This window comes from Gallinula chloropus (genome assembly GCF_964237585.1).
Source record: "Gallinula chloropus genome assembly, chromosome: 18".
NCBI classification, from domain to species: domain Eukaryota; kingdom Metazoa; phylum Chordata; class Aves; order Gruiformes; family Rallidae; genus Gallinula; species Gallinula chloropus.
In genome coordinates this window covers 3,815,470-3,840,196 of record NC_140103.1, presented here as the reverse complement: position 1 = coordinate 3,840,196, position 24,727 = coordinate 3,815,470, and the positions used below count along the sequence as shown (strand labels likewise).

The 24,727-nt window shown below is 43.1% G+C and overlaps 1 protein-coding gene across 3 annotated transcripts in view; it reads left to right on the top strand.

Moving 5' to 3' along the window:
* Nucleotides 1–24,727, top strand: part of FNBP1 (formin binding protein 1) — a gene marked incomplete at its 3' end in the record, with an annotated part of 97,338 nt that overhangs the window by 60,782 nt on the left and 11,829 nt on the right. For 2 of the 3 annotated variants that reach the window (XM_084272499.1, XM_084272498.1), the window contains exons 7-11: nt 3,614–3,742; nt 5,438–5,584; nt 9,992–10,189; nt 11,585–11,737; nt 24,469–24,578. In XM_084272499.1, the coding sequence (XP_084128625.1) occupies nt 3,614–3,742; nt 5,438–5,584; nt 9,992–10,189; nt 11,585–11,737; nt 24,469–24,578 (737 nt within the window). Of the gene's footprint in view, nt 1–3,613; nt 3,743–5,437; nt 5,585–9,991; nt 10,190–11,584; nt 11,738–17,370; nt 17,455–20,655; nt 20,671–24,468; nt 24,579–24,727 lie in introns of all 3 variants that reach the window. The other variant, XM_084272500.1, reaches the window with a different exon arrangement.

Genomic DNA, 24,727 nt, shown 5'->3' with positions numbered 1-24,727 from the left:
TGTCTCAAGGAAGGAAAAAATACTGGATTTGGTTGTGTTTAATGGCAGTACTGTAGAGATTTTGAGGGAGAAGAGGTCATATGCAATAAGCCTTACCTGCTGGTAGTGTGAGTTTATAGCTCAGTCTATCAGAGCTTGTTGTGAGGTTGGTGGTGCTGCAGGTATGGGGCTGTTCATCCTTGGGAGTGCTGTTCTTGATGAGACCTGCACTGGCATATGTGACCTTTTGGGTTTGTTGCTGCTGGGTGAGTTGAGAGAAGAAGTGCCTTAACAGACCCAGCCTCTGGAGAGGAGGCAGGATGTATATATGCTGTGCATGATTATTTGGGGATAAAAAAATGATACAGACCTGTGTTGGGAGGGGAGTGTGCAGAATCTGTGTATCTCTTGCAAAACAAGCATGTGAAAGCAAACTGCCTTTCTTCTCCCCATAAACCCCTCAAATGTAGAGACCCCTTTCTGCTTTTTCCTGATGGAGGTGACCTCATTCTTTCCTCCTTTCAAGAGGGAAGGGGATTTTTTGTTGCATTGTGAGCACCTGGCCTTGACATCTCTTGCAACTGAGAAATCTGGCAGTCTGTGCAAGATCTGGATCATGGTTTCATGTGTGATGCTGGAAAGGTGAGCTCCTGCTCAGTCATCTCTGCCCTGTTAAAGGAGAGAGTACGTTGTCTAAAAGCTGCATCACACTATTATCCTTTTAGATCTGAAGTCACAGGCTGGTTTTCCAGAGACCAACTCTTCCAGACTCTTTCCTCCTGCAAATATTTTCATATTAACTCTTAAGAAGCTCAAGAAAACACTTTCTCTGCAGCTGTTTGCATGCACAAGTGACCAGTAAAGAAGGCAAAACATTGACTTTCTGTAAAGCTTAACTACAAATGACTCCTGAAATAGCTCCTGTGTCTGTGCAGCTCCAGGCTGCTGCATCCATTACTCTGAATGTGAAACTTCACATCATCAACACTCTCTTTATCACCTTGTGCTGCAGCAGAGTAGTGCAGGAACCCAGCTATAAAATATAATTCTCTTCATACTAGAAGTGATGATCTTAGAGTAAGTGACATACTCAAATGAAGTAATAAAAAAACCCTAGACTTTTTTTGTCATATTTTTATTTTAGGATCCAAATATCTCATTGGAAAAATATTTAAACTGTTTGAAGCTTGCCAAATGCATGAAGTGGCCAGGAGAAACAAAACATCACTGGGGCTCTCATACCAAAATTCTTGTTTTTTGGCATGTACCCAACTTTACTTACTCATCTGCCGCCTCTGATTTGGGGCCAGTTAAGATAGTTTTGGAAACCAAGTGTCTTAATCCTATATACATTTAGCTCAGAGTTACTCTGCTCATATCTGACCCCTGGGCTTGCTCATGAAAATGAACTTGGGTGGCTTAATGTCTGCTGGATCTGCCTGGAAACGTGTAATAATGGCTTTCTTGTTTTTCTGCCTCAACAATAGAGTCAAGGGACAAATTCCTGAGTTGCACTATTAAAGGGGAAAAAAAAAAGACAGCTGTATGAGTGGGACTGGGGCTGTCATAGAAGTCATCCCAAACAATGGGTTGCTCTTAGGTAGATGGGCCTCACAAATGGATATTGATCTGTAGCAGCTGGGACTTGAGGAAGGGCTTGGGAGACCAGCACACATTACTCTTCCAGCTGTCTGCCTTTCCATGGCTGACTTTGTTTTGCTGGTAAATTTGTGTTTGTAGTACAAGGGGATATTGTTTCCCACTCCTATTTAATGTAGCTGTATAGGAGCATGTGGAGGATACAGTTTAATTAAGCTATATAGCACATATGATTGATATGGCTGCTTGGAGTTCCACTGCAGCAGGTATGTTTTCTGAAGTTATAACCAAAGTTGAAGCTCTGTCTGGGTTATTTTTTAATTAGATTTATTAATTTGGTTATAGTTACAGTCTTTTCCACTTGATGCTACTGCTTCATCTCCCATTCTGCTCTCAGTGCCCAGCATTCTTCTCATTGGGCTTGACTTATTTTTGTAGAAAGAATGTGAAAGGGATCTAGGAAATTCCTACCAGCGACTGGGATTGCGAAAGGAATGGCTGAATTGAGGTGAAATAAATTATTAGGTGAGATGTGTGAGCTGGACAAACGAGAGGGAAACCTGTTTCTTTGCAAGTGGAGATTTGAAACCTTCTGGCAGAATTTGTTGCCTTCCAGTTCTGATTACGAAAATGTTCCGTGATTTGGTATTTCATGGATTTATTTGCAGGAAACTATTGTCTGCTTGGAACAGTTCAAAGAATAACCCCATTCTGAACCTTTTGTAATGGGAGCCTGCTTTAGAATATGCCAAAACTTATTGTGCTGTTTTTCCCCAAAACACCCCAAAATGCTTTAAATGTAACACAGTTGTCCTATCGCCTTTCTCCAAGGGGTTATTTTGAGATTGAGGGTGCAATCAGAACATAATACTGTCTGGACACTCACAGAACTGTTCCAGGGCTGGATTGGCAGCAGTGGGTGAGGAGGCTTCACGAGCACCTAAAAAATGAACCCAAACCCAGGCTAGTTTAGATTTACAAAGCCAAGTCCTGGGCCGGCTCCAGTCAATGGCAAAACTCTCACTGGAGCAAGGATTTGGCCCATGGCTGTGGGGTAGGCTCTGGGCTTTGTAGGGAACAGGGAGAGCAGCAGGGCTCTGGCTGGGTGAAGGTGTGGTGGGAGCTTCAACAAGCAGATGTGGGACAGGGAGCAAAGGCGTATGGGCGCAGGGAGAGCTGGGTGGGAAGGAAGGAGAAAGAGTTATGGTGTGAAGGCCAACAGCAAGGAGCAAAAAGGCAACTAAAATAGATGGGATGGATGGTAAGGAGATGGTGTCAGACACGAAACAGATAACAGAAGGATTTGGGAAAGCAGAATTGTAAGGGGAGGAATCTGAAAATATAGAAAAAGTGACCTTAATTGCCCAGTTCTCTGCTACTCTGGGCAGCAAAGCAAATCGTCTGGGTGGGTAAAAATAGGAGGGAGTCATGTCTCAGCTGCTACTTGGGCTCCTCTTTCCTTGTGAACTTCGTGCCAGTGCTATTCAAGGAGGTGTAGAGAAAGGATTTCACAGGGAGCACAGTGCAAGCTGGAGTTGAGAAGTTTTGACATGATTATGTTGGCTAAAGCGTGTGAAATGAGACCCAAAAAAAAGGTGGTTTGTTTTTTGTGTCCCTTCCCCCAGAAGATACCAACAGGTAAGTTGGGAAAAGCAGGTGCCATCCAACAGAGCATAAGGTGGAGCAAGAAGCAGTGTCCAGAGGTGTACAGCAGACATGCCTGCCCCCTGGAAAACCAGGGATTGAACATGTTATGCTGTTTTACACACAGCATGAACAGGGGTGTTCATGGAATGCAGAGCAGCTCATGGAAATAGTGTGTTGTAGCACGAGAGCAGCAGCAGTGTGCACGCTGCAGGCTTATGCTTGGTGGAGATAAACTGTTTCACAAACCAGGAGTAAGCTGAAGTGCTGAGACACCCATATGCTAATGCCCCTCTGCTGCCTGCTGGTGAGGATAGTAAGATGAGGAGTAACATGATGCAGTTTCTTTCCATGTAATATAAATCATAAATTTCTTTTGGCATATCCCTAGGCAAGGCAGCAAGCCCAGCTGCGACATCAGATGGCAGAAGACAGCAAAGCTGAATATTCTTCCACTCTACAGAAGTTCAACAGCGAGCAGCATGAGCATTACTACACACACATACCAAACATCTTCCAGGTAAGGGCCACTGTGGCTTCCTCTAGAGCAGCTCACCTGATAAGAACAAGGGGGTGTATTGCACATCAGCTCAATTCTATGACCCAATCTTCAATTTTTGCTGATTTTTGTCAGTTAGCAATTTTTCCATGCTCTCTGCCAACCCCCAGATGGAAAGCTTGGTAGGATAAATTGTCCCTTAGGCTAGATATGGAGTCATCAACAACATGAGGGAGGTGATGCTGAATTGTCATGACAAATTGTGATAGTTTTTGGAATCACTCACAGTTTTGCTCTGTTAAACTCTGGTGTCCATGCAGCTGGGGAGTGCAAGCAGCATTTGCCTTGTTGGGGCAGGAGTCAGCTGGGTATCATTACAGCTGTAGTCTCATGGTCCTTTATAACCTGTCTTCAAATCAGGCTTCACAGGTGTTTAAATTTAAACCACAGTAATTCTGGAATGTCAGAGGGTTTAAGCCAGCCTGCTGATTATGTCTTAGGGTACTTAGAGAAGGACTGTGGAGAAAGAACAAGAGAACTCTTAGGTTTATATTGCCTGAAGATCTGAGTTTGTGCTTGACTGAACAAAGAGAGATTAATGTAGTAGAACAGAAGTTCGAAATGACTGTTCCATTGTAATGGGTCATAAGTGTCATGAGTGGAAAATCCAACCTCTTTAAGGGAGAAAATGTCACATGCTTATCATCTGATGAGAAATAACTGATATTTCCATAGCCAATAGAAGTTTTCTTATCCATAGCTGGAACTTCTGTAGCTAAATAGACACTGCCTCTTTTGCTCCATAGTATTTCAAACCAATGTCTTGAGATAAACTATCCCTGGCATCAGATACAAAGTCTTTTTGCAATATCCTTGTATTTAATGCTAAATCTGGTAAGTGCTTTGGCTGTAGATAAACATGCTTAAAGTCCTGCAAATGAATCTCTTTCACTGCCAGTGCACCACTAAGCTGTGGTGCTTTCTTTTGGATGTTGAAGTAAGTTGTTTGGTAAATAATTTATATTGCTTGTGGATCAGTCAAGGCAATGGGGATTAAGTTGACAATGCTCCAGAAGATTCCTGCAGTCTAATGTGGAACAGGCCATTCCTGTTCATGCCCTTCTGTATCCTGTTATAATCTGCCATAATAGCGTTATGTCACATCCAGTTTCCCTCTGTTGGAAACAAGAAGCCTGTGGAATAAACCTTGGAGATCGTGGCACTGAATCCATTGAGCGACAGGGAGCGTGTGTTGAGAACCCCCAGTGTGAACAATACATGATGTAAAGGACTGCCTGTACCCCAAAAATTGCCTTCTAGGGGAAAAGAAGGGGATGCATCAAGATCTTTGCTTAGATTCTGCAGCAGAATGAGAGAGCTTTCGGAACATGCACAGAAAATGGAAAAATTTATTGTTGCAGAAATTCTCTTAAAAGCCTTAGGAGCCTGAAGCTGGGGTTTAGACACATCACCATTTTTTAACAGAAAAAGTTAATTGAAAAAAATCCCAATAATAGTAAGAAATGACTTTTAGGATGGTGTTTTGATGTTTGAGAGAACAATATTCCTTGGTGCCTTCATGAGAACAACTGTCCTACTTTGCTCTTAAAACCATACTTAAACCATAAACCTTAAAGCAGGTACAGTGGGGGGGAAATAGGTTGAAACTGTGAAGTTAATCTTGCTACGTGATCTGATTGAAGTGTCATGTTCTAGAAAATTCAAGAGATGGAGGAAAGAAGAATCGTGAGGATAGGTGAATCCATGAAAACCTTTGCAGAGGTGGACCGTCAGGTGATCCCTATCATTGGCAAGTGTCTGGATGAAATAACTAAGGCTGCAGAGTCAATTGATCACAAGAATGTAAGTGGTGCTTTGCTTGGATTGTTGATTGTCATGTTTGGTATTGATCACTTCATATATGGAGATGTAAGTCCAGGCTGCAGCACGAGAGCTGTAAAGTCCTAGAACTAAAGCAAAGAATAGCTGCTTGTCCCAAGCTACTTTGTCTGAGGCAGAATGTCCTCAGATTATTTCCTAAATCTCCTTAACACCCAGAAATGCCTCTGCTGCCACACTTTTTTTTCCATTTCTTTTAAGATAATTACTTTTTGAAATACTGTAATTGAAAAAGAGACTCCTGTGTAGAACAAGGAAGATGGTGGGCATCATTCCAGATACCTAATTAGTAATCACCGGTTCTTGTTCAGATGGGTTCTGTGTCTAATAGAAAACTGAATGCTGCAGAAAACTCTTCCTTCTAGTTAGTCTCATAATAATAGTATTTAAAATTTTGGCCACGTAAATTACTGTAAACAACTCAAGAAAATTTCTGTGTTGTTATAAAAGCTTTCTTTGCAGATTTGAGGTTTGCTAGCAATCTGTAAACCAGCTCTCACAGGTCTTGATTTCTGAGGAGCAGGAGTACAAATGAAGCCTTCCTGATAAAAAGGCTGATAGTTTGGTTGAGTTTCCTGATGTACAGTCAGCACAAGGGGAAATGTGTTTTCTATTTTGTTTTCAGAATGATCTGCTCCCTTTGTAAATGGAGTCTCTGCTTGCTCTTTCAGCCTTTCTCATGGATCATGTTAGTGCTTCAAATACAAACAGCATGTGTCTTGCTGGCTGTTTGAGTTTCCCATACATCTTTTTCACTGGAATATTTTCTGAGCTATTCAGTGCCCAGAGCCTGGAGCTTGCTGTTAACTGGCAGCATAAGCCTGAGGCTGAAGATTTGAAATGAATCTATTACATTCTGCTCAGCGATTCCTCTCATGGAGAGCAGCAAAGGAAACCAAGGAATCTGAAAATTACTCTCTCAGGGTGGGAGAAGGGGGATTTGGGACAGAGATTCTCCTGTTAGAACAACATACCCTGCTTGAGGTAGAGTTTTTGGTGCTGTGTGAGGAAATCATGTCGGGGAGATGCATATCTAAGCCTACGTCCTGCCTGAATCTTCAAGTGAGGTCTTTGCAAAACACACACAGGGCTTAAGCCAGGTGTTTGAACCACCATGACTTTTATATTCAAGTTAGTCTGTCTCATGCACAGATAAGTTAGATTGGCTCACGTGCACAGGTATGATCCTGATTCTGACAGAAGTGACGTGCTTGTTCCTGCCCTTCTGTAGCATGCAGTCCCTGCTGCTTTGTGAGGATAGCCACAGGTGCACACTGCAGCAGTTCAAAAGCTGATTTTCTCCATTTCCAGGTAACTTACTGCTTCTGCCACTAATGCAGAGTGTTGCAACAGACCTTTCCCATCTTACCCCTTAGTATTCAAAGAAACAAGTTAGGGCTCTCTTAGGCCACTGTGGAGAGAGTTTCTCCTCAACCTTCAATTTGAATTACAAGGGAATCTCCTTAACTCAACTTTTTCAAGCCTGAAGAAACTTTGGATGGGAAATTCAGCTAGATCTGTGCTGGAGTCATCTTTGAGGTCAGATTCCAGGGAAGCTGAATGCAAGAACAGCTGGTGATAATATAGCTAGTACAATGGTGAGCAAAACCAAGAGCCTGCTGAGCAGGAAAAGCTTTGTGTGAAACTTTGTGTGAGGCCTGCAGAGACACGTGTTTCCCAGCTGGGAGGAGATCTCCAGGATCTGGTAACCATAAAGAGAAGTACAACATCACCAGACTTGAGCTGCCTATGGTCAGACACCATGGCACTGACCAAGGCAATGAGGTGTTGGAAGTTTTTATTCAGCTCCTGGTATCTTTGGTTTTGTTTTCACTTTTTCTAGCCAGCTCTCCCAGTCACTGAAGAAGGGGAAAGGGTAAATGGAAGCTCTGCTCTTTGCACAGTGGCTTTGGTTCAGAAACTGGGGCTTTAAATGGAACAACCACAACTAATATAGAAGATACATTGTTCATAAAGAAAGCAAGACACTTAAAGAAAGCACCATGTATAGTCATTTACCTTGTGCACCAAACTGTATGTGCTAGCAGGGTTCCAGAAGATCTCCCCTTTCCAGGGCCCCTATTTTGTTGGACAGCATTACAAACCAGGATGACCTATGGGACAAACTTCATCCTTTCTGTATTCTCTGCAGCTTAAATATTACAAAGTTCTGCCTCATGCCCACTTGCAAAATGACCTGTCTTTCAGGATTAGTTGCTGAATCTTCAACTGTGTAAATAAGATTGCTCCACACCTTCCCTGAAGCATACAGAACTCCCACCAGTAGCAATGGAAACTGGGTTTGTCTGGGAATACTGGTTAGCCTTGTGTTTCTAATGCAATTGTAAATGCACTTATTTTTCATGTCCTCCCTCAAACAACTTGGACAGCACAGAGGTCATGGTGCAAGGGTAAGCTACAGGCTGAACCTCTGCAGGACTTGCTTCAGAAGGCTCTAGTAGTAGATAAAATTAATTTGTTACGGACACTGGAGTTCCTGTTATGACATTATCTCTGTGATATATGGAGCATGCTGGTTATTTTTAGCTCCATTGTAGTGGAAGGATGTTTTTGCTAAATGGAAGGAACACTGTAAAATGAGAGAAAATGAAAATGGGAGAAAATTAAAAGCTCCATGTGTAGGGTAAAATACCAACAGAGTATTTAAGGTAACCTTGGGTATATTTATAGTCAACGTCTGTCTGCCTTCTTCATCTTGCTTTCATGGCTTATACTAAAAATCCCTTCAAATATTAAAATCTCTGTAAGTTTTAATATCAAAATGAGGATGAGATGATGGGAAGTGTTCCACCCCCCTAAACAGTGTGTAAGAATTTCCCAGTGACAGATTGAGGATCTTAAACGTTTGTTTTCTTCACAATCCTATGAAGACTTTTGCAAAACCTTTCCTATAACAGTGTCTTGCTCCATAGAGCCTGGCCTCTGGATGTGTTTATATTCCACTAGACTTCTCATGAACAGTGTTTTACCTATGGACATAAGCAGAATCTGCAAAATGCCTTCAAAGCAACACATTCATCTCTTTATCTGAACAAGATGGTGATGCTCTTACTTAGAGACTAATAAGATACCTGTGTGCTGTGGCACAGCTTCTCTAATGATCTTAGAAGCAAGCTGTTTGAACCATGTAACACCAAAATCTCACTTGCCAGGACGTAGAGAAGTGTGTTAAATTATATTATTGTTTTTCCTGAGTCCATTAGATTTCAATGCATTTGGCAAACTGAAGTCTGAATTGATGTATAATTAATTGTGTTTGTACACCTGACTAGGAAAAATGCTATATACTCTTCTTGCTTAGATTTTTTTTTCTTTCTCCTCTAATATTATTATTATTAAAAAAGCCCCCCTCCCTTGTACACAGGGTACAGCCAGTGTGGGGCTGGCTGGCATCTAGCAGCACCAGAAGGGAATGTGGACCTCCAGCCCCTGCCTGTGTGACCTTGGGCTGTTCAGTTGTTAGATAAAAGCTCATCAGATAAACTCCTGCTGTTGACCACTGAGTTTGCAAACACCAACTTGTCATTTTGCAGCAGTGTTGATGGCTCAGGAGCTCCTTTATATAGGAGGATTTGTTGGGATTTTCCCCTAGTTTGCTTCCAGCTGTGTGCCCAGCAATTCCATACCTTAAATCTTTGCTGTGAGTGGCTTAAGCTGTCTGTTCAGTCACTGAAATATAATTGCTGAGGAGCTCTTAGTCACATTCACCAGTGGGCATGAAAAAGCCTTTAAAAGCTCTTTGTATCAGAGTTTTGATTTTTGCCTTGGAAAGGAAACCAAGGGAATGAAAACATTGCTGGAGTGGGGTCAGGCTCAGGTTGTGCAGCTCAGTGAAAGGCTGGAGCGGAGAGACTCAAGTTTACTCATCTTCAGTTAATTACACTGACCTGTGCTTTAAATTTATAATTTTCCTAAGCAGACCACAGTCCTCTGCTGCTTATCTCTTGGCATTTTGAGTAACAGCTGGTCCAGCAACATTGGTTGGACTCGGTGGGGGTAGTCTTAACTGTTTATCCCTTTAGTATCTGGGAGTATTAAATTTATGTCATAAATGCCTTGTCTTGGTGGAATAAAACACTATGCCTACATGTGGGGTTTGGGGTTGTTTTTTGATGTTTGAGGGTTTTTCAAAGCATGTCATGGTAGTGAAAATAGGTCCAAGAAAAGTGTCCTGATCTTGGAGCAGAATGTAGAGAGACTTGTATTGATCCTGGGGCTTGGCAGGGTATCGCTCCCTGGTAAAGGCTGGTTCCCACACAGGTGACCTTGCTTGTCCTTGTACCATCTTTCAGTTTGGTGACAGCCCTCATCCAGTGTGTTTATTGTTGTACTGGGTCTGTCCTGTTTCAGGATTCTCAGCTGGTAATAGAAGCCTTTAAATCCGGGTTCGAGCCTCCAGGAGATGTCGACTTTGAGGATTTCACCCAGCCCATGAAGAGGACTGTCTCTGAATCCAGCCTTTCCAACTCCAGAGGGGATGGGAAATCTGAGCCCAAGTTCGGTGGCAAATCCAAGGGCAAGTTATGGCCATTCATCAAGAAAAATAAGGTACTGACTTGAAGACTGGAGCTTGGTGGTAGTGTGTGTGTATTCAATAACCTCTGTCTCGTCTAGTAATTTTAAAAGAGAATTTTGGATTCAGAGAGTTAATAACTGATGTCTTGATATCGTGTTTTGTTGTAGTCTTTGGTTACTTGAGTTTCTTTATATCTTTATATTTTTTTCTTGTATAATTTCTTTAATTATGTTGCAGTTTTTATATTAATTTAACTTTAATTGTCACGTCTGTGCCATGGTCCATTTCTCTGTTCCTAACTCCGAAGGAATTTGTGTACCACTTACCTAGTGCTGTGTGTGCCAACTAACATCGTTCCTCTGGGGAAGCTTGAAGGTGGCATTACTGTTCTGACACTTCTAAAACTCTCCTTGGCTTTTCATTTTGCGTTATCTTTGCAGTCTGGGCACTGGGTTCAGCAGTTTGGGTGGCTGGGAACAAGGAATTGCCGGGATTCATTCTTCTTAATCACAACTAACGGAGCATAACTAACTGAGCAGTTGACTTTTAAAAAAGACAGTATTAACTTATGTATCCATTAAACCTTTGTCATTTCACTGTCATAATTTACACCATTAATGCATGGCAGCATTTATCTGGGGTTACCAGAATGTGTCAGGGTGACTGGACTAAATCGGTTTGCAGTAACACTGATGGAAGCCCAGAGTAGCTTCGTTGATCTCACCCTTGTGCTGACCCATCCCAAACCACTTCTAATTGCAGAGTCAAAAAATCTACCTGTTCAAAATGGATCACTGCTGTTGTGCTGGTATATGAGAGGACACGACTATCTGGTGCTTACATCAGTGTAGCCAGAAACAAAACCCAACAAAACTGGACTAACTCCTGAGCAAATTAATAGAATAATCTGTAAAAGTGAAGTGTGCTGCACCTTGCTGAGGTCTGATTCGAAAGCAGGAAGGAATGTGGTTTGTTGTTTTCCAGATAATAGAAACGCTACTGGGCACTAAGGTACCTTCCTTATCTGATCCATTTAAATTCAGGTATTTGAAAGCTCTATCCATATGCATTATTCTGAGCTGTCCACAGAGCAGAACAGGGCGATTTATGGGGATAGTGCTGCATGGAAGAGTCTGCATGAGCCTCCCGTCAGAATACTTTGTGTTACTCTTCTGTTGCATCACTTACTAAAACTTCCATTTATCACATCCTTCATTTAACACAACTTTAAATACTGCTTCCCCCTCCCTTCTCTTGAACCATGGCCTTTAATATTTAATTATTTAATTGTTTTTTCCTCTGGATTTCAAATATTGGTTTTGATGCTTATTTTCGTTTTGTGTTTTATCTTTTTATTTTGGTTTTTATTCTGTCACTTCTCCATCTCTTATACGTAGCTTATGTCCCTTTTAACATCCCCCCATCAGCCCCCTCCTCCTCCCCCTGCCTCTGCCTCACCCTCTGCTGTTCCCAACGGCCCCCAGTCTCCCAAGCAGCAAAAGGAACCCCTCTCCCATCGCTTCAACGAGTTCATGACCTCCAAACCCAAAATCCACTGCTTCAGGAGCCTAAAGCGCGGGGTAAGTTCTCCTCTGGATACCTTTCTCTCTCTATCTCTCTCTTTCTCTTTTCTTTCTTTCTTGGCGCTTTTATTGCACGTTCTGTTGTGTAAAAACTTGCTTTGTTTTGTGAATGAATCCGTTGTGTTTTATCATAACATGCAGACAAATCCAAGGAATCCCAACCTATAAAGCCATTTGTAGTCAAAAACCCCACAATGAAACCACAAAAAGTACAGCTGCTGATGGAAATGACCCATTTGATTTTAGGGGGAGGCGGGATCCAGAATAGGGAAGGGAGAGCCAAACATTAAGTAATATGCCAAGTCAAAGCCATTAATTCAGTAGCCACACGTATGTCTATGGCAGAGGAGGTTTGGAGGAGCACTACTCAGAGGTCTACTCTGATCTTAATGCTACGTGCATGTTACCTATCAATGTGAAAAGCTTTCCTTTCTGCAGGGTGGATTCAGCTCAGTATCTCTGTCAGAAGGAGGAGAGTAAATTAGGAGGGATTCTAAAAGGATTATTCTGACCTCGGTGCAAATTCAGGCATTTCACTGAAAAGATCTGGCACCTCTTGCTGTGGCAGCAGGGAGTTGACCTCTCTGTTTTATGGCCAAGTACACCTCTGTGCCACTTCACTTCCAGAGGCTCGGCCTCAGCTTGTGCTTCAGGTGCTCCACTGATAGCTGGTTTAGTACGTCTGAGCCTTGAGATGATAAACCAGGTGACCTGTGCAAGCTGAACACATTCTAGGTGGTAATTGAGTTGTTTACGGTAGGTGTGTGCTTGAAACCAGGGCTCCAAGTTGGTGGCAACTGAATTTCATGCTCCCTGCAGCTACATACATGTATTTGTTACAGCTGGCTATAAATATTTGTGGCTGACACTTCCCAAGGACCTTAACCACATCCTGTGGCATGAAGTTTTGGTAGGATAAGGAGGTTTGATTGATTCCTATAGACAGCCTGAGAAATCAGGCTTCCCAGCAAGTTTATCATGTCTGTGTTTGGACATCCTTGAGCTTCAACAGCTTTTTGAGTGTCCACAGAAGAACTTAAAATCCTGCCATGCTCTCCTAACTTTTTTCTAATTAGTTCTAAATGGTTTTTCCACAGTTTTTATTCTTGACGCATTAAATGTTGATGATACATCGTCACAAACATACCAGGTTGAAGCACTGTTTGTAATGGCTGCTAGCAACTGCTGTTCTTGCACACTGTGGAAGAAAGGCATTAAATTAAGAGTTTGATAAACATTATGCAGAGCTAGGAAAGAAATTCAAATCCCATGTTTGACTTGTCCTTGCAGCCTTCCTGGCATACACTACCCTGCTGAGCTGCAGGCCAGCCTGTCTTTTTCTGGGCATTTCCCATTAAGTCCACAAATTCTGTTGGTTTCTGAACTGACTGGAACTTCCCAGTAGTATGATGCACATGGTTTAAAGTGATATTTGGTTTATGAAAGCTTTATCAGTCTCACATGCAGGCTCAAAGACGTGGATGAGATGTTTTGAGGGATTAGGGTTTGGGTTTGGGCCCGGCCTTGCTTGTCCGCAGTGTGTTCAGTGCAGAGAGTCTCCGTGCCAGACCTTGGGGGTCTCGCCTGGACCTAGAGCAAACCAGATCACTGTTTTGTGCCACTCCACCCCTCTTAGCAGCACAGTTTCCCTGTCCCCTTTGTTGTGCAGAAAGTAGGAAGCATGGCCTGAGTTTTCCAGGGTCAGCTGCTCTGTCCCTGCCCTTGACATCGGCTGTGGCCATATTGGGAAACTCATGTTGAAGTGTTTGTGTTCATGAGCAGTAAGTAAAATGACAGGTTCCTGAGATAAAATTTTCCATTTTTCAAACTAAAATAACACTGTTATCTTCCCAGAAGCTTGCACGTGGCCCAGTTGTGCTGAGGAGTTGCTGGCATAGCATGGCTCCTGGGTTAAGGGCCTCAGAATTATTTCCTCACGTAAACATTGCAGAAAGGAGACAAAGCGTTCAGTACTTCAAAACATTTTCTGGACCAGGCTGTAACAGCAGGGAAGGGACTGCTTCAAAAAGCCCAAATTCTGCTCTGGGGACTGCACTGACATTTAGGGCTGAGGGCTGGAGTTCGATGAGAGCAGTGATGACTTCAGTGGGTAATTTAGTGGTGGGTCATGGAGAATTGAGAACAGCGCTGTAAACGGTGTCTTGTCTCACATGGTTGCAGTCGGTGCTTTTAAAAGAAGGATGGTTTGTACAGAGTGGTTTTCAGTCATTTACCAGGGAATTGGCATTTAATGGGACATTCAGGACAACCCCAAAATATCACACTTCTGGTGCTTTTCGTTGGGGAACTGGGAAGTTTCTAAGCTGTCCAAAGGCAGGTTCTGTACCTCCTTCCCGCAGTTGCGCTTTGGCTCAGAGCATCTTTCCCTTGTGGCTTTTGGGGGAAGAAACAGTTTTTTCAATTCTGCTTCTGCAGCAGCAGAGCTGGAGGGTGGGGGTGCTGCAGGGGTGGGTGTCCTGGTGGCACCCATCATGGTAGTTGGGTGCCTGGCAGTCTGCTTCATTGCAGGTTAGCGGTGAGAGGGAGTACGGTGAAGGTTTTGTGTTATGATCTAGTGCCCTATTCATGGAACAAAACACTGAAAACGGTGCTGAATAGTTCTAACTTTAACATACAGGTTTGTAGTTCCACAGGCACAAGTTTGTATTTCAAATATACAGGTTGTTATTTAGTATTTAGCTGTGTAAGCAATTCTGATTAATTGCTTTGAATTTCTCCTGAAGAAAGCCCCTTGTTTGGTGTGTTAATTACCTGAGAAGACCAAGCAGGTCTTGCATACAAATCCCCCATACTCTATTGGTTTCAAGCAATTTGTGTGAGCAGTGAGATGATGAGAATGATTTCCTATAGCCATCTGAAATCCCTCAGATTTCTGCTGACACATTCATTAAAAATGTTGAAGGAAAGGCTATTGCTAAATCTTCATTTAAGCCTTTCACTGTGTTCTCTTTCTATTTCATTTCCTTCCCCTGTTAGCTACCAGGATGTTTGTTAGTAAAAACTTTTCCTGCCTGACTCATCCCCCAGAGTTGGAGGCCAGTGTTCGTATCATCATCTCTTCATCCAGAGGGCTGAATTCGGACACTTGGCTCGTATTGTGTAAGAGAGGCTGCAAAGCCCTGACACCTTGTTCCAGCTGATGTGAAAACGTGTCAAGTTCACGTTTCATAGCTCCTTGGTGATTTGTGATACAAATGGTCAGACTAAAAGATCATGAAAAGGCCATATAACCTTCCAAAATAAAATTATTCTAACCAGCCAAAAAAGAAATCAAGAACCACCCCCAAATCCTGTTAATATACCAGCTGAAAACTGCGTGGTTGGCATCTGTCTCACCTCATATAGTTGAAATGACCTGCTTTTATATTCTGTACAGCCCAATAACATTGTTAATTCTGCTTTTACCATACTGCTACAAGACTTCCCTTTCTCAATTCCTCTCCATCCCCCTGCCAAACCCAAAAGCATCTGGATTTTGCTCAGGAACATGAGCAGTAGCATTACAAACACTAGATTGCAATGTTACCAAAGAAATTAGGAGGACTTAGAGGGGAAACTGTCTTCTGCACAGAAGAACACTTGATCTGTACAGAAATACATCAGGGAAGCCACTTCTTGGGAAGGTCATGCAGGGAGCCAGCGGGACACTGCAATGTGATGGGTGGTTGGCTTTGGACACTGAGTCATTTCATCGTCTCCACGCTGCTGGTTTTGTTCAGAGTCAAAACTCCACCCCAGCCAGACACCTTGCTATAAAGACATTTTAAGTAGTATTTTAGACTTTTCAACCACATTGCCAAGGAGGTCCTTGCTGGCTTAACAGAGCTGGGAACTCCTATGAAAGCCAGGGGAACAATTTGCTTAATTCAGAGGAAACCAGATCATGCTCCTTTTCTGCACTGGCTTAAGGAAGACATGTGTGAAAAGGGCATCTTAATGTGAACAAGTCTAGTATATATGAAGACCTTAAGAGGGTAGATACCACTAGCAGAACTACACTTTGCAATTCATCCTTGATATGTGAGTGAACAGGTTCCTATACAGTTCCTCCACGACCTCTCTGATACCAGAGCATGCCTGGAGAGGCAGTATGTTTTAGTAATTACCTTATAAAACTTCGGCTTAGCATCTTTTGTTGTATTTAAGAAGAGAAATAATGAAACTATCAAGTGGAAAAATCCCTGGTGACTGTTAAAATTAATTACATATAATTAGTAAGGATATGTCCTGTGCCCAGTCCAGCTTTAATTTCACTTCCAAACAAAAAAATATCCAGTGCATCTTGTTTTCATGGGAGGAAGCAGATGCCTGAGCCATTCACAGCAGATGCAAGGTTAATGTAGAGGTGCCGATACTGGTACCAGTGAAATCCTAATCTGTTAAAAAAAAATACATGAAAGTGTCCATGGTTTCCTAATCACATTTTTCTATTTTCCTCAAAGCTGCTTTCTTCTACTCCCAACATCAAAACAATGTCCATTATAAAATACTGTAAAACTGGTAGAGCACTTGTCAGGGATCAGAACTAGAAGAGGAGTGGGGGAAAAGTCTCGTACACAGTTTTTGAGTGCTGTTTGTAATAACTCTTTTGAAAGGCAGTCTAAAAAGGAGTGGAACACTTAAAATCAACTCTGTCTCTTTAGGGAAGTTAAAGCCAGAAGAGTACAAAAAATGAGGAACCACTTACATAAGTCATAATTTCATTTATGCTTGCTCTGCTTTTTCTAATTCCATTTTGAGGACAAAGAAGACTCAGTATCCTCCTAGTTCTTATTAATTTTGTGTTCTTTTATTTTATTGCTCCAGTGGCAGTAACATCAGCACCTTTATTTAAAGAGCAATACTTCTGAACTAACACAATCCAGGGGTAGAACTTACACCAGTATGCAGACCTGCCTTTCCTCTCTTTCCTTGGAGACTGGGCTGTGATGGAGCAGAGAGGATGGGTCTGGGAGCTGGGGTGCAGATACTGTTGTCATTACCCCAGCTCCAGGTGGTTCCATAAGGCTCATGAAAGGGACTTTTGTGGTTTCCTTCTTAGTGGAAGTTGTTGACTTCATTATAACATGATGTATTTGTTGTAATTCCCTTTGCACTGGTTGATGTCTCCCCTTTCCACCCCTGTCTCGCCTCTGTGACGTACCGTGCAGTCTCCTTCCTCCGTGCTGAGCTGTTGATCTGCTGGGGTGATGGGTACTTTGTTGTTCTGTGAGCATGCAGAAATGGCAAACCAACCCAACCACCCCTCTCGTACCTGTCCTGTTCCAAGCCCCTGGGAGTACTTGTTATTCTAACATAAGTGTCTAAATCTGCTGAAAGCAGGAGTTTTTTGGTGGGTGGGGTCATTAAAACCATGGTTTATTCTAGTACGGAGATGTTTTCTGACCTTGTGCCTTTATGCTAGCATGAACAAATGTGGTGGTTTTCTGATATTCTTGTGAGAATGCTAAACTCTTAATATTCACCTAGTTTCTAGGACGCTTCCACTTCGCACTTAAAGGCTAGTTAAATGCCAAGCTGTCTTTTGCTGTAGAAGCAGCAAACACAGAGGTGCCGTGCTCGTCTCCAGTGTAACGGATGTGTGTTTTCTCTTGCTGACTCACCAGCAGACACAGTCTTTGTATATTCACAAAGAACTCATGAAGAGGACTTTAGGGACACCCACGTGTGCCATTGAGGCTAGGGAATATGTTGTAAGTCCGTGTATGGTGTGATCAGCCCATACCGTTGCTACACAGTCGCTAACCCCACTTACAACGCCGTTAGTGTGTGCTGTGGAAACGCGCTTTGGAAAGACAAAAGGAGAATTTGATGGGAGGCAAGTTGCAGCTTTGTGTTACGTGCAGGAAAGAGATGTCTGCTAGTCCTGGAAATGCTGAAATTGGCACAATTAAAGTAGCTGGTCCTGTGAAATTCAGAGTAAGCACAACAAAGAGGTTCCACGCCTTTATTCTAAATTATTTTCTGAATGAAGTCTGGAGCATCACGAGCCGACCCCTGACTTACAGCAGTGCAGTGACACGTTCTGTGCCTTGGTCGTGGAGCTTTCTGAAGCTTCCCTGAACTCTCTGCAATGATGATAGTTCATGGAATCGAGATACCTGACCCCTAAATCTGATACCTGGATAAAGCAGAGTACGGGGAGATTGTTACAGGACCATTAAGAATGAAAATTACCACTTGGTTGTATGGAAGTCCAGTCCTTTATTTCAACTCTGTTTTCTGTAAGTGAGGTTAGTGTCCGTGACTGTCCAATAACACATGGACTTGCTGGCTTTCATGCTTCTCTCATGTGTTATTGAAGCTTGTGGCTCGTAGGCTCTTCATTTTTTCCCCTGCAAGACTAAGCTAGGCTTGTTTTAAACTGACAGCTTGAAACGGATTTGCTCATTTTAAAGAAATGTGATTTATTGAATCACTTCAGGGAAAAATGCCCCTGTTCTCCCAGGAGCTGTGAGCAAGTTTCTAGCTGTGAAAACCCAACAGAATGGGCAACAGTAGTTATTTAGCATTTAATGCAGTGTTATTTTCAGTCTGCTTGTATTTGTTTGCAGAAATTGAATCGCTGTCATGTAAAATCACCAATATAATTCAGAAATGGAAAACAGTGAATATTACTTATTTCAGCATTTCATTGTTTCCAGTCTATAATCTGCTTTGCTATTTATACTGGTTATAACAATCCCTGATGTACTATTTGACAATTAATAAGAGCTCTATTTTTTTTTGTCACACTTAACAGCATAAGAATTGGGTGTTACAGTGTCTATAATCCTTTCCCAATTTGCTGAATTTACAGCAAAAGAATAGTCTTGATGCAGATGTTTCTCTGCAGTAGCGTAGTGCCTTTAGAGTGAGTAGTGTTTAGAAACTAGCGCATGTAGCATACATCTGTGCCTTTAATAGAGTGCTTCATAGGTAAATATTTATTCTGCACCATGAGTCTTGTCTGTATATATATGTACCAGGATCTGGGTTTGTGCTGATCATGTCTATGCTAAAGTTCACAGGAGTGGGAAAGCAATGATGCAAACAAAAGCTGCCCGCGCTGAATTCCTTCAGCAGTGAATTTCAGCTCCTCCTTTCTCCTTCCTGGATGATTCTTCTCTCAAATAGATGGGGTTTGTTTTCCTTTTTAATGGCCTTGGAGCTGAGAGAGGGAATTTCTTCATAGTGCTGTGATTATCGATTCTCAGGTGTTTATTTCCAAACAGAGTGAACTTCAGAGGGAAGTTTTTTCGCTGAGAGGCTCAGTTCAAAAGGGGTATCCCGGTGTTTATTGCAAGGCTATATGTTTTCCTTGAAGGGCTGGCATGTCTTGCTCTACCAGTTCTGGTAATTAATGGTTATTGTGATTTTTGAGAAATGGGTATTTCTTAAATCGTGCTGTCAAAACCAGTGCAGCTGTGGAGCCACCTTTATTCCTCTTAAACCCAGTGCTGAAGAACTGTGCTCTTGCTGAAACTGAAGAGTCTGTTTGAGACCACTGTGTTCAGGAGCTGTTAGTGGTGAAATAATGGAGAGCTCTTGAATGGAAAGAGGTTGTGAAGTCTCATGGTACAGATGGCTGCCTGGAGTGAGGGGCGTTTTCCAGCTGTCACCTTTCAGCGCTGAGGATGTGCAGTTATGTGCTTACAAGTTGGTTGTGTAGTTTGAGCATTTCCCAGCTGTGTCCCCAGAGAGCTGGTTGGATGGGCAGAGTGCAGATTGCTGGAGGAGGCTGGGTGTAGCCTTGATTTTCCCCCTTCAAAATCTGGCTTTGTGTCAAGAACAGCAGCAAGCGTGCCCCTTGATAGAGGGGGGGGAAAAAGGTGCTGGAGCACTCTGAGTTCCTGTCTTTTGGAGAACCCAAATCTTGGGAAGAGGCTTTGGTAATTTTGGTGGTCAGCTGCTCAAGCACACTTGTTTGCCTGGCAGATCCTACAGCTCCCTGGTGCTGCTGAGAGCTCTGTGTGCAGGGCAGAGGCAAACAGTGCTGCTGCTGAGGCTCTTTCAGCATACGCTTGGTTTTGCTTCCAAGAGCAGCTAAAAGGTGTTTTGGCTCTGTACCAGGAAATGATGGTAACCTTTGGACAATCCGATAATGTTTATCATTTAAGGAGCTTGAATAATGTCGTGCTGGGCTGCCATGGAATTAATTTGGTGTAAAGGGGAGAGATTTTTAATTTTTTCCCCTTTCTTCTTGGTCCTGAGCTTGTCTGACTCAGCATGGCCAAAGGACGTTTGAGGCTGAGAATTGCTTTTAAATTGTTCAAGAACATGAAATGACTTTACATGTCTGCCTGGACAGCACTGTATGCCATCCCCAGGGATATTTCAGGAATAAAGTTCTTTTGACATAGGCTGGAGAGCTAGGAAATCACTGGAGAAACCATTGTGCTTTCTGGTGCTGGAGGCCAAGTGCTGTACCTTACCTCTTCACCAGGGCTTGGCCAGGTGTCACCCCCTTCCCTTGAGCCCTTCCATAAAGGGAATAATGACAGGAGGGGATCTCATGACTGCGTTTGAGCACGGTTTTGATCAAAGGTTGCATATGCTTGTGAGTTCTGAGGGTTTTTTCCACTGCAGAGGTGTTCCTGTAATGAGAAAACTGGTGCTGTGTGTAAGGTGATGCGAGGCAGCGCTCAGCCTGCGGTGCCAGAGCCCGTGTGTGGAGGGACACCACTTCTCCAGCTCTGTGTCTGCTGAGGCAGCGGCAGCTGATAAGGCTGGTCCATCTTGTGAACTTTGGCACAGATCTCGTAGTGTTACCCATTTTGCCTTCCAACAGCCAGGGGATTGTGTGTCATTTTATTGTAACAGCAGCCTGAAAAAGTTCCTCTCCTACTGATGCACTGTTGTTTTTTTCTCTTTCTCCCCCCCCTGCCCCGTATCTCTCCAATTTTTACATGAAGCTTTCTCTCAAGCTGGTAAGCACATTTACAGCATGCCTGTCCTGTGTTTTAATCACAATTTTCTCTGTGTGTTTTAATGTGCACTGTGCCACACATGACATGACGCTGAAATTAACTGTGAAATTTTGTTTCTCCTTTTGTGTTTGCTTTTTTTGATGTTTATCAGATAACTCTGAATACACAGGTCTGGAGTCTAATAGAGGTGATCAGAATTCAGTCTTTCTAATAAGCTGCTAAAAATTAACTCTCTAGTTTAGTTCTCACTTTTATAATCTAGGGCTATGAAAATGTAGAAAAGCAATATCAATTCTGCTACAGAAGTACACATTCAAACATTTAAAGAAAAAAATATAAAGGTCTTTGTGCTTGCTGGACCTTTTCCAGAGAGAAATGCATGTCTTTGGTGTAGCCAAGTTTGCTTTCCATGTCCAGGTATTACTGGAAATCTGCATCGTTATCGCCTACATTTTACAGCCCTAAGTAGTCCTTCAGAATAAACTAATAATTACATTAATTAATGTAAGTTCTGTAAACCTTAACCAACAAGGTTAACTCAGTCTGATTTGAACTTGCAAATGGAGAGAGAGACACACTATGTGAATCCTAAATTCCATCTTGGATGCAGCTGGGAAGGTTTCTTGAGCTACGGTAAGATAACACCTTACTGAGTTGGAAAGGGTGAATGTATTTGGGAAAGCAAAGTATGTGCTGAACCTCATACACAAGGTACTGTATTGCTTGAGATACTCTGCACCTTGATATGTTCCCGACAGCCTGTCTACATTCCTTTGCCCCTTGAGAGTCCAGTCATGAGGAGAATGCAACTGGTTTGCTGACCCACTTCACGCAGGAGCTGCAAACTGTAGTTCACAGAGAGGGTCTGCAGCAGCACCTTAACTGCCTTAGCCTGAAAAGCCTTCCTATTCCTCACCTTTAGGTCCTCTCTCTCCCCTACACACACATTGCTCTTGGATTCCACCCTTGGGGACCTGTTCAGTTCCTATTTGGAGAAAATGCCTGGGCTGTGAAAGGTCCTGCTGCTGCTCTGCCGACACAGCAGCCTGCTTGGGCTCCACCAGCAGTACTGCTCCTCACTGAGGGCCTGTGGTGGGCCTGAGGAGTGGTAGAAATCTCTAGCTCACTTGCAGTGCAAACCTTCTTCTTTTGGCTGGTAGCACAGTGCTTTGATACCGGGGATTTCCATCTGTTGTTTCCCTAGTCACAGTGCTAGTGTGTTGTGGAGCTGAGCTGTATGTAGGAATAAGTCCCCCAGAAATACCTGGCTGACCTGGCCTGTCCCCAAGAACCACACAAACCAGTAAGTTGTGTGGAGGGGGACGAGACCTCTGCGTTCCTCTGCTTGTTGGCAACTTCCTCTTGGATCCCAGCTGCACAAGAGCCCAAATTTGGGCTGGCAGACCTCGTGCTCTCCCTGTACGTAGCTTCAGCCCAGACACTGCTCCTAACACAGCCTCTTTTCACAGCCCTTCATCTTGGGACAGTTGGCCTCCCAAACCCCAGTATCTTTACGCAAGGAAATCTAGTCAGCACTGGCTCTGCTGCTTCTATAACACCTCAAAAATAGCACAGATTTTCCCTCCCATGTCACAGTTGAAACAACTCAATGTAGGCAGCGCTCACTGCTTGAGAGAGAGCCCAGGTGGGGCTTTGCTTGAGAGCATGAAATGTGCCCAGCATGTGCAAAAACTGCTCCTTGACTTTTTCTTCTGGAAGGGGAACCAAACTGTACTTCTGTTATGAGGGGGAATTACTGAGCATGGAATGAAGTCGGCGTGACATCACCTCCTAGTCTCGGGCATGCACTTCTGTGCCACCCTGATGCTTTGGTCTGAAGCATTGTGAACAAAGAGACTGAATTTAGTCCAACCAGGAGCTTTTGAATGAAGTTTATGAATCAAAAAGATGTTTTTCCAAAGTTTTTTGACTGTTGCATCCTCTTAATATGTAACTGGGGAGATTTTCAATCATCTCTGTCCCTTCTGCTTAAGATTTGAGAAGAACATTATATAGTCTTTCTTGTAACCTCTTGTTCATTTACAAAGCCACACCCAGATGCTTTGCCTTTATAAAGACATAAGCATGGCTTTAGTGTATAGAATATCCCTGCAGTATACTGAATTTGATTCGATATACTGTGCAGATATTCTTTCTCATGTCTAATGTAGTGTGAGAGTTACTATCAAGCAAAACAGCATCATGAAAGAGTGAATGAAAATGATCTCTCCTGTGCTATGTACAGCTGATGGCAGTAAGCACTGCTAGGGCTCCAGGTAGCTGAAGTGATTTAGTATAACTTATTTAGGTGTGGAGTTTTTTTAATGATTTGTCTTAAATTTACTTTCTTATTAGCTTGTGAAATGGAATTTTAAGTCTCTAATTACACAGGTGATCAAGGCTTAACCAAGTGCCTGTGCTGTCTCTTGCTAAAAAGCACCATGGCAGCAGTTCTGTTGGGTTTCCCTGTTCTGCTAGTCTGGCTGTGAGGCCAGAGGAGAAGCTGTGACCTGCCTGGAGTTGTCCCCCACCCCTCTGCACCCACACACTTTCTTGTAAGCAGCTGGTTCTGCAAAGGCAGAAGAAAGAGCTGCTGTCTGGGAGCACATTGAGTGCAGGGCTGGAAGGGTCTAAGGGGCAGCTTTTGTGGCAATGTACCTGCTAATTCACACTCCTCAGAGATGTTGGGCACTTCAGTAAGACTCATGTCCCAGCTCTGCTCACAAGCTCTCACTAAGCTGATGGGCCACTGATTTGGGTTACTTGGCTTTGTGTTTTTACCCTTCTCTCCCCCATAGGCTGGTAGTCCACCCCCCTTAGAAACAGTACATGGAAAAAGCAGAAGCCAAAACAAGCAAAACCTGTACAAGTTTGGTATTATGATGTACAAGAACCTAATTTCTGTGTAAGTAATTGAGTGTAGCCCACCCAAACTATCCCCCTTGCCTTCTTGCAAGACAAAACTAGGTGGTACTTTGAAGGAAGTAGTGTGGATGTATTTTATGTGTCCTCTGTCTGCTGTGTCACATTGAGGGAATCAAGAAGAGGCAAAGCAGTTTGAAGGCAGAAAAGGGGTTTTCAAGCAGAATGACACAAAGGTGAGCACTGGGGTCTGCATGTGTTTTTCCTTCAGTTAGGATTTCAGATCGATTGGTTCTATGGCTTTGATGTAACCCCTGATTTCTGTGCCAGTGCAAGTGAGAGGGGGAAAAATAGACAGACTTTGACATAGTATGTGCATCCTGGGAAAATAAGCAGCATGTTTTTAAATTGCAGAATCCCAGAGGAATCTCTTGTGCTACCTCAGTGTGCTCAGGAGAGCCCTGACACACATTAGCTGTGCTGGACTATGCAGAGCAAGGCAGCAGTTAGTGATGTACGTAAGAAGCATGAGTGTGACACAGGGGTGTCTTTTAGGGGGATGCTGTTTGCAGCAGAGTGGAGAAAGGCAGGAAAGATCCTCTTTCTGTGAGAATGGAACTCTGTTAAATAAAAACTGACGATAACTATGGATAAAAAAGGTTTCTCAGCTTTGCCATTTACCTCTGGCATTCTTTAGTCGGTGATTTCCCATTAGCCACTTGGTACAGGAGCAGGATGTGGTCCTGGGATTCCCTCAGAGGCATCCAGCTTCCTGTCCATTCAGGGAGTGATGATAACAATGCTTCAGACCATTGTGGTTTTGCACAGATTTTTTGTGAGCCCTTCTCAAAATACAGTCCTGAGGGATTCTTTCAGACTCTGATTTTAATTTTTTAAATTATTTCCCCCCCTCCCCCTTCATTCCACTCTGTGCAGGGAGCAGGGCCAGAAGACTTCAGCAATCTCCCACCTGAGCAAAGAAGAAAGAAACTTCAGCAGAAAGTCGATGAACTAAACAAAGACATTCAGAAGGAGATGGATCAAAGGTATGTCAAACCTCTCCCATGGAGAATGAAACAGGGAGTCTCACAGAGTACAGAGGGAGCAAATAACAACAAGGTTGGGGGTTTGCTTAATGTGCAGTTCTAAGAACCACCAGAGTCTACTTAGGGCTAAAAACACCTGAGAGATGCAA